Source organism: Platalea leucorodia (genome assembly GCF_965183815.1).
Source record: "Platalea leucorodia genome assembly, contig: HAP1_HAP1_SCAFFOLD_24, whole genome shotgun sequence".
Classification (NCBI taxonomy): domain Eukaryota; kingdom Metazoa; phylum Chordata; class Aves; order Pelecaniformes; family Threskiornithidae; genus Platalea; species Platalea leucorodia.
This window is the reverse complement of record NW_028121458.1, coordinates 1,742,670-1,758,205: the sequence shown is the minus strand read 5'-3', so window position 1 is coordinate 1,758,205 and position 15,536 is coordinate 1,742,670. Positions and strand designations below refer to the sequence as shown.

Here is a 15,536-nt window from a genome sequence, read left to right as displayed (position 1 = left end):
CCCGTGGTGGTGGAACCCATCAGAATGTCCCCGTGGTCGTGACCCGTTGCCTTCGAACCTCCCCGTGGTGGTGAAACTCATCAGAACATCGCCATGGTGGTGGGCCCCTGCCTTCAAACCTCCCCATGGTGGCGGAACAAAGCAGAATGTCCCCGTGGCGGTGGCCCTACGTCTTAAAACCTCCCCGTGGTGGTAGAACCCATCAGAACGACTCCGTGTTGGTGGCCCTGTGCCTTTGAACGTCCTCATGGTGGTGGAACCCATCAAAACATCACCGTCGCAGTTGCCCTGCGCCTTTAGAACCTCCGCGTGGTGGTGGAACCTATCAGAACATCGCTATGTTTGTGGACCCCTGCCTTCGAACCTCCCCGTGGTGGTGGAACCCATCAGAATGTCCCCGTGGTCGTGACCCGTTGCCTTCGAACCTCCCTGTGGTGGTGGAACCAATCAGAAGGTCACAATGGCGGTTCCCCTGTGCCTTACAACGTCCCGGTGAAGGTGGAACCCAACAGAACGTCCCCATGGTGGTGGCCCAGTGCCTTCGAACCTCCGCATGGTGGTGGAACCCATCAGAACATCGCCATGGTGGTGGGCCCCTGCCTTCGAACCTCCCCGTGGTGGTGGAACACAGCAGAATGTCCCCGTGGCGGTGGCCCCATGTCTTAGACCCTCCCCGTAGTGGTGGAACCCATCAGAACGTCCCCATGGTGATGGCTCTACGCCTTCGAAAATCCATATGGTGGTGGAACCCATGCGAATGTCACCGTAGAGGTTCTCCTGCACCTTAGAACCGGCCGGAGAAGGTGGAACCCATCAGAACATGACAATGGTAGTGGCCCCGTGACTACAGAACCTCCCCATGGTGGTGGAACCCATCAGAACGTCCCCGTGGTGGTTCCCCTGCATCTTACAACCTCCCGGTGGTGGTGAAAGCCATCAGAACGTCCCAATCGTGGTAGCCCCGTGCCTTTGAACCTCCCCATGGTGGCGGAACACAGCAGAATGTCCCCGTGGCGGTGGCCCTACGCCTTAGAACCTCCCCGTGGTGGTAGAACCCATCAGAACGTCTCCGTGTTGGTGGCCCTGTGCCTTTGAACGTCCTCGTGGTGGTGGAACCCATCAAAACATCACCGTCGCGGTTCCCCTGCGCATTGAGAACCTCCGCGTGGGGGTGGAACCCATCAGAACATGGCCATGTATGTGAACCCCTGCCTTCGAACCTCCCCGTGGTGGTGGAACCCATCAGAATGTCCCCGTGGTCGTGACCCGTTGCCTTCGAACCTCCCTGTGGTGGTGGAACCTATCAGAAGGTCACAATGGCGGTTTCCCTGTGCCTTACAACGTCCCGGTGAAGGTGGAACCCATCAGAACATCGCCATGGTGGTGGGCCCCTGCCTTCGAACCTCCCCGTAGTGGTGGAACACAGCAGAATGTCCCCGTGGCAGTGGCCCCATGTCTTAGGCCCTCCCCTTGGTGGTGGAACCCATCAGAACGTCCCCATGGTGATGGCTCTACGCCTTAGAACCTCCCTATGGTGTTGGAACCCATGCGAACATCACCGTAGCGGTTCTCCTGCACTTTAGAACCTGCCAGAGAAGGTGGAACCTATCAGAAGGTGACAATGGTAGTGGCCCCGTGACTATAGAACCTCCCAGTGGTGGTGGAACCCATCAGAACGTCCCCGTGGTGGTTCCCCTGCATCTTATAACCTCCCGGTGGTGGTGAAACCCATCAGAACGTCCCAATCGTGGTGGCCCCGTGCCTTTGAACCTCCCCATGGTGGCGGAACTCAGCAGAATGGCCGTGTGGCGGTGGCCCTACGCCTTAGAACCTCCCCGTGGTGGTAGAACCTATCAGAACGTCTCCGTGTTGGTGGCCCTGTGCCTTTGAACGTCCTCATGGTGGTGGAACCCATCAAAACATCACCGTCGCGGTTCCCCTGCACCTTGAGAACCTCCCCGTGTTGGTGGAACCCAGCAGAACGTCACAGTGGCAGTGGTCCCACGCCTTCAAAACTCCCCATGGTGGTGGAACCCGTCAGAAAGTCACCGTGGTGTTGGCTCTGCACCTTGGAACCTTCCTGTGGCGGTGGAAGCCATCAGAACGACCCCGTGGTGGTGGCCCCGAGCCTTCAAACCTCCCTCGGACTGTGGAACCAGTAAGAATGTCGCGGTGGTGGTGGCTCTGCGCCTTATAAGCTCCCGGTTGTAGTGGAGCCCATCAGAACGTCACCGTGGTGGTGGTCCCCCATCTTCAAACCTACCCGTGGTGGTGTAAACAAGCAGAAGGTCACCGTGGCGGTCCCCCGCGCCTTTCGGACCTTCCCATGGTGTTGGAACCCATCAAAACATCACCGTGGTGGATGCCTCGTGGCTTCGAAGCTCCCCGTGGCGGTGGAAGCCATCAGAACGTCCCAATGGCGGGTCCTCCGCACCTTAAGAACCTCAACGTGTCCGTGGAATGCATCAGAATGTCCCTGTGGCTCCGCGACGTAGATCCTCCCCGTGGTGGTGGAACCCATCAGAACATCCCCACACTGGTGGCCCCACGCCTTCGAACTTCCCCGTGGGGCTAGAAGCCATCAGAAAATCCTGTGGCAGTGGCCCCACGCCTTAGAACCTCCCCGTGGTGGTGGAACCCATCAGAACGACACCGTGACGGTTTCTCTGTGCCTTAGAACCTCCCCGTGCAGGTGGAACCAGCATAACGTCCCCATGGTTGTGTCCCCACGCCTTTGAACTTCCCGTTGGCAGTGGAACCCATGAGAACGTTCCCGTGGTGGTGGCTCCGCACCTTGGAACCTCCCGGTGGCAGTGGATCCCCGTGGTGGTGGCCTAAAGCATTAGAAACTCCCTGTGGCGGTTCAACCATTGAAACATAACTGTGGTGGTGATCACATGCCTTTGAACCTTCCTGTGATGGTGGAACCCAGCAGAACGTCCCCGTGGCAGTGGCCCCACGCCTTCGAAAATCTCCGTGGTTGTGGAACCCATCAGAACGTACCCATGGTGGTGGCCCAATGCCTTAGAACCTCTCTGTGGCGGTGGAACCCATCAAAACATCACCGTGGTGGTGGCCCCATGCCTTCAAAACTTCCCACAGTGGTGGAACCCATCAGAAAGTCCCCGTGGAGGTGGCTCCTTGCCTTAGAACCTCCCAGCGGTGGTGGAACACATCGGAACATCACCGTGGCAGTCCCCCTGCACCTTAGAACCTCCCCGTGACGGTAGAACCAGCTTAATGTTCCCATGGCTGTGGCCCGTGCCTTAGAATATCCCTGTGAGGTGGAACCCATCAGAATGTCCCCGTGGTGGTGGCCCAAAACCTTAGAACCTCACCGTGGCGGTGGAACCCATGAAAACATCACCGTGGCGGTGGTCCCACGCCTTCGAACCTCCCCGTGATAGTGGAATCCAGCAGAATTTCCAAGTGGCGGCAGCCCCACAACTTAGAACCGCCCCGTAGCAGTAGAACCCATCAGAACATCACCGTGGAAGTTTCCCCACCCCTTGGAACCTCCCCATGGTGGTGGAACACATTGGAACGTCTCCACGGTTGTGGCACAACGCCTTAGAACTTCCTGGTTGTGGTGGAACCCATGAGAACGTTACCGTGGTGGTGGTCCCACGCCTTCGAACTTCCCTGTGGTGGTGAAAACAAGCAGAACGTCACCGTGGCGGTGGCCTCATTCCTTCGAAACTTCCCGTGGTTCTGGAACCCATATGAACGTCCCCATGGTGGTTCCCCCGTGCCTTAAGAACCTCCCCGTAGTGGTGGAACCCATCAGAACATCCCCATCACGGTTCCCCCGCCTCTTGGAACCTCCCCGTGGTGGTGGAACCCATCAGAACGTCACCGTGGTGGTGGCTCCGCGCCTTCGAACCTCCCTGTGGTGGTGGAAGCCATCAGAATGTCCCCGTGGTAAATGTCCCACGCCTTCGAACCTCCCTATGGCGGTGAAACCAACCAGAACGTCCCCATGGCGGTGGCCCAATGCTTTAAGAGATTCCCCGTGGTGGTGGAACCCATCAGAACGTCCCCACAGTGGTGGACCCCTGACTTCGAACCTCCCCGTGATGGCAGAACCCATCAGAATGTGACCATGGTGGAGTCCAAACACCTTAGAATCTCCCCGTGGTTGTGGAAACAAGCAGAACGTCATCGTGTTTGTTGTCCCAGGCCATCTTAACTTCCCGTAGTGGTGGAAGACATTAGAATGTCCCCGTCGCCATGGCCACACGCCTTACGACCTCTCCGTGGTGGTGGAACCCATCAGAACGTCTCTGTGGTGGTGGCCCCATGCCTTTAAAGCCTCCCTGTGGTGGTGGTGCCCATTAGAACATCCCCGTGGTGATTTCCCTGCCCCTTAGAACCTCCCCGTGGTGGTGGAACCCATCAGAACGTCCCCGCGGTGGTGTCCCCGCAACTTATAACCTCCCCATGGTGGTGGAACCTATCAGAACTTCCCTGTGGTGGTGGCCCAGCACCTTAGAACCTCTCCGTGGTGGTGGAAGCCATCAGAACGTCCCCACAGTGGTAGCCCCACGCCTTAGAACCTCCCCGTGGTGGTGGAACACATCAGAACGTCCCCGTGGTTGTGGCCCCACGTCTTAGAACCTCCCCATGGTGGTGGAACCCAGCAGAACGTCCCCGTGGTCGTTGAACACATCAGAATCTCCCCGTGGTGGTGAAACCCATCAGAAGGTCGCCGTGGTCGTGACCCCATGCCTTAGAACCTCCCCGTGGTGGTGGAACCCATCAGAACGGAACCATGGCTGTGATCCCACACCTTCGAACCTCCCCGTGGTGGTGGAACCCATCAGAACGTGACCGTGACGGTGGCCCAGCGCCTTAGAAGTTCCCCATGGTGGTGGAACCAATCAGAACATCTTCGTGGTCATGGCCTTAAAATCTCGCCGTGGTGGTGGAATGTGGCAATGAATCACGGACTCCGCGTATGAGTTTAGGTGAAGACAAGCGAAGACATGTGAAGGTGACGACAATGGCAATGACAATGGCAATGGCAATGGTGATGATAATAACACTTTATTTTTACAATCTATCCCTTTTATAATATGATCTAGTGTTCATGAGGAAGAAAAAGCCATTTCATTGGCTACTGTCTTGCGTCCACGCATCTCTTCAGCGTTACTTATTTGTTCTTCAAGCTGGTGCACACGAATTCCTGTTTCAGGGATGTATCCAATGTCATCCTTATTTTTCTGCCTTTGAGTTTCACAGGCTTGTTTGTAAGAAGCCTCAAGGCCACAGCTGCATTCCTGTGAACCTGTTTGTAACAAGCCTGAAGGGCACAGCTGCATCTCGTCTAAGTAAAACACTATCTCATTTATTCCTACACAACAGCTTTGCTCAAAGCAGGGGCAGCTGGGGCAGGTTGCCAAAAGCCATTGGGTCCAGCTGGGCTGTGAATATTTCCAAGGATGGAGACTCTCTGGGAAACTAGATCCAGTGTTTGACCTCCCTCACATTCAACAAGTGTTGTCTTGTGTTCAGATGGAATTTCAGGGGGTTTAATCTTTTTTTTCTGTCACTGGGTACCACTGAGAAGAGTCTGGATCCCTCTTCTTCACTCCCTCCCATCAGGTTTTTTTTTACACTTTAATGAGATTCCCCCCAAGCCTTCTCTTCTCTAGGCTGAACAGTCCCAGCTCTCTCAGCCTGTCTTCATGTGAAAGATGCTCTGGTCCTCAGTCATCTTCATGGCCCAGAGCCAGCCTCGTTTCTGCAAGTTCTCAATTTCGTTGCACTGAGGAGCCCAGAACTGGACCCAGCACTCCAGGTATTGCCTCACCAGTGCTGAGGAGAGGGGGAAGGATCACCTGCCTCTGCCTGCTGCCCCTCCTAATGCAGCCAAGGATGCTGATTGCCTTCTATACACATTGCTGGCACATTGCTGGCTGATGTCACACTTCTTGTCCACCAGGACCTGCAGGTCCTATTCTGTAAAAGACCTTGCATTTCCCTTTGTGGAACTTCATGACGGTCTCCTCTGAACCCCTTCTCCAGCCTGTTGAGGTCCCTCGGAATCCCAGTGCAACCCTCTGGTTTATCAGCCACTCCTCCCAGTATCCTGTCATCTGTTAACTCCCTGAGGGTGCCCTCGCTCTCATCCTCCAGACCAGTAAGAGATTAAACAGTATCGGCCCTAATATTGGACCCTGGGGAACACCATTAGTGACTTGCCTCCCGCTGGAGTTTGTGTTGCAGGTCACAAAAGCTGGGAGCCCAGCAAGTCAGCCAGTTTGCCATTGCCCTCACTTTCCCCTTCTCTAGTCCATTCTTGGTCTAGGAGGGTGTTATGGGAGCCTGGCTCAGCAGCTCCACAGCTCCTCCTGCTCGTCCTCCTTGAAGACAGGACTGACACACGCTTTCTTCCAGTCCTCAGAAGTCTCACCCAAAAGCCATGGGACCTTTCAAAGGTGACCAAGAGTGGCTTCACAATGACATTGGCCACATTGCTAAGCCCTCACGAGCACATCTTGTCAGCTCCCATGGCCTTGTTTATATCTGGTTTCTCTAAAGGTTCCCTAACTTGATCCTCCTCCACCAGACTTGCCCTCTGGTCTCAGGGGCCTGGGATTCCTGAAGGCCGGTCTGACCAAGAAGGCACTGGGTGCCTTGGCCCTTTCTGCATCCTCTGTCACTACAGCCCCAGCCCCATTTAGCAGCAGGCCCGTGTTTTTTCCCAGCCTTCCTTTTGCTGCTGATGTCACTGTAGAAGCTGCTCTTGTTCTTCAAATTCCTCCACAGATGCAACTTCAGGTGCGCTTTGGCTTTCCAAGCCCATTCTTGGGAAGTAATCGTTGATGGTCTCCAGAAACCGCCTGGATTGCATGTGTCCTGCCCTGTTGTCCTTCCAGCAAATATCAGGGTGGTTCAAGTCCTCATGAGGACCAGGGCCTGTGAATGTGAGGTTTCTGCCTGTTGCCTGAAGAAGGCCTCCTCTGGTGCTTCCTGCTCAGGTGCTCTGTACCGGGCACCCTCTACAACATCAGCGATGCTGGTCTGCCTGCTAATCCTGACCCATAAGCTCCCAGCTAGCTCATTACCCATCCCAAGGCAGAGCTCCATGCGTTCCTGCTGACCTCTCCGATAAAGGGCAGCTCCCTCTCCTTTCCTTCCCAAAAAGCTTGGATCCTGCCTGCATGTGCTTGAGGTCTTTGTCCCCTTGGCCATGGCAGCTGTTTGTGGTACCGATGTCTACGAGGAGACAGGTTGCTCTCATGGCACTGGGGCCTTATTGTCTCCTTGCAGCCCCTGGGAAGGCCGGCCACTGCCATACTCTTGTCCTTCACTAAGCATTGCACATCCCACATCACCCTGCCCCAGGAAGAGCCCTGTCATGGTTTAACCCCAGCCAGCACCTAAGAACCACACAGCCGCTCGCTCATTCCCCCAAGGTGGGATGGGGTAGAGAATCCGAAGAGTAAAAGGGAGAAAACTCGTGGGTTGAGATAAAGACAGTTTAATAGGGAAAGCAAAAGCCGCACGCACAAGCAGAGCAAAGCAAGGAATTCATTCACTACTTCCCATCGGCCGGCAGGAGTTCAGCCATCCCCAGGAAAGCAGGGCTCCATCACGCGTAACGGATACTAGGGAAGACAAACACCATCACACCGAACACCCCCCCCTTCCTTCTTCTTCCCCTAGCTGTATAGGCTGAGCATGACGTCATATGGTATGGAATAGCCCTTTGGCCAGTCTGTGCCCCCTCCCAGCTTCTTGTGCACCTGGCAGAGCGTGGGAAGCTGAAAAGTCCCTGACTGGTGTAAGCACTACTTGGCAACAAGTTAGCACTCCTTTAGCAACAACTAAAACATCAGTGTGTTATCAACATTATTCTCATCCTAAATCCAAAACACAGCACTCTAGGAGCTACTAGGAAGAAAATTAACTCTATCCCAGCTGAAACCAGGACACAAATACAGGGGAAGGTCAATATTTCTTCTCCCTCAATTAATATACTTCCTAGACATTCCCATTTCACGTCATGGCAGAAAGACACCATCATTTTATTAAAAGTTTTCAATCATTTCAGCTGATGAAAGTTTCAAGCAGTTCTTCCCCTTCCCAGGCAGAGCTCAGCTGTCTGCCCGTGGATCTCGAGTGACTCTTGTAGAGGCCCCGGTGTAGCTGAGGCGTTTCCCTGCGACTGGCCACTGTCACACAGGACAGGAGGTCTCCTGCAGGAGACCAGAGCCCCTCGGGAGCTGCTGAGAGAGGCCAGGCAGAGGACACCTGCACTGGCACCAGGCATCTGTGTCCCTGTAACGTAAGACATCCGTATCCCTGCAGCTACATCCCACCCCGGTTCTGAGAATCATTTATTCTTTCAAAATAGTAATTTAAAACAAAAAAGCTCATGAAATCCCCCAAAGACTGGTACATTACAAGAAAACAAAGCTAAACTAGGAGGAAATGAACACAAAGACTTAAAAAAAAAAAAAAAAAAAGCTGAAAATTGTATTAAAACATTTTCTTTGTTTTAGATCTTTCCTCATTTCTTCTTTGTTTCATTTTTATTGGTATTTTCTAAGCCTTTCTATCCTAATCAGGCCTGCAGCATAAAAGAAGATATTTCTATGACTTGCAGAGATCCAAATGTGTTCAAACTCCACCAAGACCCACCAAGGGCAGAGACCAGCCTCCTCTCTCCTGCACCTGCATGTCTCAGTTCCCTGCCAGGAGACAGGGCTCTACACCACACACCCACTGGAGCACGTCCCTGCCGTGCATGGTCACACAGCTCAGCTAACATTGGTGCTGTCCTCTCCTGGGCACCTTCCAGCCCAGCCCAGACCTTTCCCAGCTCTCCCCACCTCCCCTGCCCTCTCCCCAGCCCAGCCCAGCAGAGCAGCCCAGCCTGGGCTGGTCCCACGGCAGTGCCCACCGCAGGGTGCTGCAGAGCTCTGGGCACTCACCCCACAGCCCCAGCCCCTCTGAAGGGCACAGCAGCTCCTGGGGGGCAGAGAAGGGTCAGCCTCCCCATCAGCCCAGGGCTGCAGGCTCACCATGGCATGAGGAAATGGAGGTTAGTGAAGCCAAAGAGCTCCTGGTCTGGGGTCCAGGAGCTCCCCAGCACAGACTGCCTCTGCCAGCTCAGTGCCAGCCCTTCTCCCCAGGCCAGAACAAGAGTCCTGGTCAGGGCACAGAGCAGCCTGCCCCGAGTGGGTGCCTGCAGAAAGAGGTTTCTCTTTCTCATGGATTTCTCCCTGCAGGCATGGAAATGCTCCCTTGCTCTTCTCCCTGGACATCCCTTTCCCCAGGTGGGCATGTCCAGGCTGGCCTGGCCAGCCTGTCTTGGTTCCCACCCCGTGCTCTCCACAGCGCCCTGAGCTGGCAGTGCTGCTCTGAAAAGGGCAGATCCTGCTGTGGTCCATGGCCATGGCTCTAGGGAAGCAGCAGCCGTGGTGTGAAGGTGGCAGAAAGAATCTGTCCACTGAGGCAGCAAGGGGCAGCCCCGAGATCCACATGTGCCTGCTCCTCCATGTGGCAGCTGGACCTGTGGCTCCTTGGCCCCTCCTGGATGCTGGGGCTGCACCCCCAGCTCCAGAGGAGATGTAAGAGATGGGAGCAGAGACAAATAATTTGCAGCTGCATTCTTTATTGTGTTTACCTGCACAGGGAGGCTGGTTCCATATGCACATGAAGTCTTTCAGGTCAGAAAACACTGGTAGGGGGGTACAAATAATAATATTTACATGGAAGTCCTATAAGAAGTATAATAAAAAAAGAGAAAACAGGACAGATAAGATCAAAAGAACATCCAAGCTTTTCCTGAGGATGATGAACAATTACTGAAGCTGCGGAAGTCTGTGTTCAAATGGTTTCCACAGGGCCTCCTGGATATCTTTGTTCCTCATGCTGTAGATGACAGGGTTCACTGCTGGAGGCACCACAGTGTACAGCACTGCCACCACCAGATCCAGGGATGAGGAGGAGATGGAGGGGGGCTTCAGGTGGGCAAACATTACAGTGCTGAGGAAAAGGGAAACCACAGCCAGGTGGGGGAGGCACGTGGAAAAGGCTTTGTGCTGTCCCTGCTCAGAAGGGATCCTCAGCACGGCCCTGAAGATCTGCACATAGGACACCACAAGGAAAACAAAACAACCAAAGAATAAAAAGGCACTAACCACAATTAGCCCAACTTCCCTGAGGTAGGCATGTGAGCAGGAGAGCTTGAGGATGTGGGGGATTTCACAGAAGAACTGGTCCAGGACATTGCCTTGGCAGAGGGGTAGGGAAAATGTATTGGCAGTGTGCAGGACAGCATTGAGAAACCCAGTGCCCCAGGCAGCTGCTGTCATGTGGACACAAGCTCTGCTGCCCAGCAGGGTCCCGTAGTGCAGGGGTTTGCAGATGGCCACATAGCGGTCATAGGCCATGATGGTGAGAAGACAGAATTCTCCTCCAATGAAGAAGACAAAGAAAAAGAGCTGTGCAGCACATCCCAAGTAGGAGATGGCCGTGATGTCCCACAGGGAATTGGCCATGGCTGTGGGGACAGTGGTGGAGATGGAGGCCAGGTCTATGAGGGAGAGGTTGAGGAGGAAGAAGTACATGGGGGTGTGGAGGCGGTGGTCACAGGCTACGGCGGTGATGATGAGGCCGTTGCCCAGGAGGGCAGCCAGGTAGATGGCCAGGAAGAGCCAGAAGTGCAAGAGCTGCAGCTCCCGTGTGTCTGCGAATGCCAGGAGGAGGAACTGGGTGATGGAGCTGCTGTTGGACATCTGCTGCTTCTGGGCATGGATACTGCCAAAGGACATAAAACAAAAAAATTTAGAGAAGATTCTCTGAGCAAAATTTCATTCGTTCACTGTGAAATACCTAAAGGTGCTTTTCTTTCCTGGGGGACTCTTACACAGCTCCAAAGCTTCAGCTGTGGTTTGTGCTGGCTGAGTGTGCTGTGCAGAGCCGTGCCCTCTCCCCAGGGGCTCCTGAAGGGTCAGCCCTGCTTTCCAGCAATGACCCATGGAGGCAGCAACAGCCCAGGGTGTTTGGAGGGAGGCTTCCTGGGGAGGAGTTCCCTGTGCTGCACTAGAGAGGAGGGCAAAAAGCCCAGAAGGACGCTTTCTTCCCCAGAGGAAGGTGGGAGATGAGGTGCAGCAAATGGGTCTCGGTACACTGTGTTTTAGTATTCAGATACCCCCATCCCACTCGGGAAATGGTCTTGGAAAGGGTCAAATTCCCCCGTTGCCCCATTGCTCTCAGTGCAAACCTCCGTCAGTGCTCCCATGCAGGAGGGCTGCTCTGTCCATCAGCCTGGTGCCCAGCTGCTCTGGGCTTGCACCGCTCTCAGCTGCAGGACGACTGCACCCAGAGGTTGCTCTGCAAAAGACACTGGCCTGTCCTGGGAGCAGAGGGGTGCTGTGCCAGGTGCAGAGTTCAAAACACCTCTCCTTTCCAGCACAGCTCTGCAGAGTATGAGGAAGAGGACAGGGCAAGGATGCTGATTGGCATGGGCAGATCGGGTGCTCTCAGACATCTCCAGGGTCCTGCAGGAGAGCTGTGCCCTTCTGGAGGGATGCTCACAGCCCCGCAGGACTCCCTGTCCAGCAGAATCCGGTGTCTTAAGGTGCTGTCTGCTGAGGGACGCAGTGCCTCATTGCCCAAGCACTGAGTGCAGTGTCTCGAGCCTGGCAAATGAAGAGAGGGCTTGGGCACCTTGGTCCCATGGAAACACCTCCAGGGCAGCGCCCTCCAGGTCAGGGCCAGAGCAGGCACTCCACACCCCCACCCCTTGCCCCACACCACCACCGTTCCTGCCAGGGACCCCACGAGCAGGAAGAAGAGCAGCACAAGCAGGTGGAGGACCAAAGCAGAACTCTGTGACTCTCCTCCTAAGGGAAGCAAGGAGAGGAGAGGCGGCCGGGCACTCAGGAAAGCCTTCTCCTTACCCAGCAGAGCACAGCACCTGCCAGTTAGCAAAAGCCCCGGGCAGTCGCTCGCAGCCCCTTTGCCCTGCAGAGGGAAGTGGCCACGTGTCAGGAGAGATGCCCCTCTGCTGTGCCAGAGCTCTGGCTGCACAGGAGGCAACTCCTGCCCTGGACCACACGGCCTTGAGGGCAGAGGCTGTGCTGGGTGGGAGACGAGAGCAGGGGTCTTGCGCAGAGGCAGGTGTCTGCATTGGAGGGGATGACAGGGAGCTTCCCAACTTCTCCCTCCCATGCCATTTGGGGTTGGAGGTTCCTAGAGCTCTCTGCCCATGTCTCTGCTGCCTGGAGCTATCCCTGCCGGGAACTGTTGCTCTGCCCTCCAGTTTTTCCCTGTCAGGGATCACAGACCCCATCACCCACTCCTGTCTGCTCAGCTCTGACCTGAAGAAACCTCCCCGTTCCAGGCACTCTCTAGAGGTACTCCCCGCTTGCAGGCAGGAAGGAGCAGGTCAGAGAAACCCTGCTGAGGCCAGCAAAGGAGATGCTGGTGCTCTCTGGAGGGAGAGGAGTGGATGGAAGCAGTTGCCTTGGCTCCTACCAGACCTCCTGATCTCTCAGGGTGGCAGCTCAGGACTCTCAGGCTCCCTCTCCAAACGCAGCAGCGCCTTTTCCCTTTTGTCCTGAAACAGCAGGAAACTGAAAGCACAGCCTCAGGAAAGCTCTTTAGCTGTAAGGGATCCCCTGCCTTGCTCTTCCTCTGCAAAAGTCCCCTCTGAAATGCCCTGGGCAGCTCTGGCTGCACCCCCTGCCTTCACCCCTTCCCCCTGGTCTAACATGAGCCCCTGGGCTGGGAGGCCTCCTCACAGACCCTGCAGGCTGGAGCCTATGAACGCTTTCGGAGACCCTTCCCGCAACGGCAGCTGCATTGCCCTGCACCAAGAGACTTACCGTGGCAAGGGCTGCAAAGGTTTCTTCCCTTGCAGCTCCCCTCTCTCCTCCCACTCCAGCCTGCCTTTAATCGCGCTCTGCCCTACTCCTTTGCCCAGAGCCCTGCTGCGCTTGGCAGAGGAGTTGCTCCTCGGCAGAGCTGTCTCTCTGCCCTGCTGCCTGCTTACCAGGAGCTCCCTCCACCCCAGGAGCCTGTCTCAGCCCCGGAGGAGGGGACCTGCCCAAGACGTCACTTTCTCTGCCCCCCACCCCACTCGGCGCTCCCTCCAGGGGTCCCTGGGGCTCTCCAGGAACCTGCTTGAAGTAATGTCCTTTCTCCTCTCCGAGACACAGTTAGGTCTGAGAATCCCCCTTCCTTGGCCCATCATGAGACAGGACACCTGGAGACTGCCAGGGAGGCATCTCCTTTAGCCATGCTGAGGGAAGGCAATCAGCTGAGTCAGTGGAGGCATCTCATGCTGGATTTGTAGTGCTGGGGCTGGAAGGGACCTCAGCTGCCTCCCATGCCTGCCACAAACCCCCAGGAGGTGGGATTGCCCTTGCTTAAGTCATGGCGTCTGTTAAAAATAGGCACCTGCACTCCTTTTCTATGGTCCCATGATCAGAGATGGAGACCAGGAGTTCACATACAAATGCCTGGTGACATTTGAGGTGCCAGATGTAGTCCACGATAATGGAGCAGTACTGAGAGGCTGGGAAAAATTTGGGGGCATCATCCTGCAGCCTGGTGAGGATGCCAGCTGAAATGATGGCAGATGCCCACATTTTGGACATCACCACCCGTCCCTACTCACGCTGTTCAGGGCCGCCCATAGAGGTGTTCAGCTGACCAAATGCAGTTCTGTGCCCGAGGGAGAGAGAAGTCTCTCTCTTTCTCCCCTCCTTTAGCTGTATTTACTAGCTCTGCACTGTCTGTAACAAGAGTTGTCTCACACATCCCCATGGAGCCCGACCTAATGCAGGGCAGCTGCTCACGGAATGGCCAAATACAGGCCTGTAGGGCTCTGTGAGACACCAAGGCTCTCCACCAAACCTGCCTGTGGCTGGCAGGGACAGCACAGCACCTGCAGGAAAGCCATGTCCCCTCAGAGCGGGTGCGTGACAGACACCCCAGGCGGCATCTCCGATTCCTTCGGTGCTTGTGTGCAAGTGACTGATCCCCACCCCTGCAGTGAGGCCAGCTCTGTCCCATCTCTGTCCGGGAGATGCAAGGCACTGCATGAATTGGAAGCACATTGCACTGGGGTCTCCACTTGTGGGCCTATGTTCTCAGCTTCTTCTGATTCTCCTCTCCCCCATCCTTACTCACCCTCAAAGAGTCCAATGAATCTAGAGGTCAACAGGTTGGGTGAGCCCTTGTGGGTGAGGATCAGAGGAGAGGCCAGTTTGGGCGACATCGTGGTGGGGGATGAAGAACCTGCATTCAAGGGGAGGAGGTGGACAAGCTCCTTAAGCAACTCAAGGAAGTCTCCAGATCAGTGACCTGGGGCTCTTTCTGGGGACTTTAATGACCCTGACATTCATTGGAGGGGGAAGACAGCACTGTGAAAACAGACCAATAGGTTTCTGGAGGATGTTGGAGCAATTGCTTAGGAAAGCCACCAGCTGGACCAACATAGACGATGCTCACCTGGCTCAGGTCCTTGCAGACCATGAGGATCTGGTGAGGGATGTGAAAACCAGTGTCATCCTTGGCTGTAGTGACCCTGAAATAGGGGGGTGCAGCTCTTGAGCAGCCTGAGGAAGGAGAGGAGCAGAGTGCAGGTGTCGGACGTCAGAGGGGAAGACTTTGGCCTGTTCAGGGGGCTTTTAGTGGGGATCCTGTGGGCAGCAGTGAAGGGCAGCACAACTCAGTACAGCTGGTCTTCAATGACAGAATCGCCCACAAAGAGCACGGGTGAGTCCATAGCTGACAAGACCAGCTTGGGTCAAGAGGGAGCTCATGAGGAACTCCGTAGGTAAATGGAAGCGGAGAGGAGGTGGATGCAGACGCTCACTTGAAATGGAACAATTTAGAAATAGGCTTTAGGAAACCCACAGCTTCCCTAGAGATGACACTTGCCAGGGAGACCAGGGATACCATAATGAGCTGCTACTACGTCAGTAACAGTTACAGAAGAAACACAGATAATGCGGGCCCACTCCTGAATTCAGCGAGAGCAGATGCAGAGAGGTCTGACATGCTCTGCGTCCTCTTTGTCTCAGTCTTTCCCAGCAAGGTCTTCAAGGCCTTTGTACCTCCAGGCAGCACCCAAGGACATCCCTCATCGTCATCTTTGAAAGGTCAAGGAGATCAGGGAACTCCCTGAAGACTGACAAAAAGCAAATGATGCAAGCATCCTTCAAAAAGTCCCAGCAGATGAGCTGGGGCACTAAAGGCTGCTTAGGCTCACTTTGGTTGAGGAGTGTGTCCCTTGGCATGTCCTCTTGGATCCCAAGTTCGGACAGTGCATACTGCATGGTGGAATAAGTTGACGGGTGAAGAAATGATTGGCTGGTTTGGGTTGGAGGGACATGGTGAACTGCAAACTAAACAAATAGAAAAGTAAAAGAAATATGAAAAAATGAAGCAAAATATAATGCAGTATTGCACTTAACAGTTTTTAAAATTCCCTAGTCCCTTATACTCCCTCTTGATTTTGTTCAAATTATTTTGCCTGTGGTGGGCAGGAGGCCTGGTTTGGTTTGCGT

The 15,536-nt window shown here is 55.1% G+C and overlaps 1 protein-coding gene across 1 annotated transcript; it reads right to left on the bottom strand.

The window, feature by feature from the left end:
• Positions 1-9,815: 9,815 nt before the first annotated feature.
• Positions 9,816-15,305, bottom strand: LOC309603215 (olfactory receptor 14C36-like; the record flags this gene model as incomplete). The annotated part of the gene is made up of 3 exons (XM_082338116.1): positions 9,816-10,773; positions 14,703-14,754; positions 15,239-15,305. 3 exons carry the CDS (start codon positions 15,303-15,305, stop codon positions 9,816-9,818), a joined length of 1,077 nt encoding a protein of 358 aa, XP_082194242.1.
• Positions 15,306-15,536: the final 231 nt, after the last annotated feature.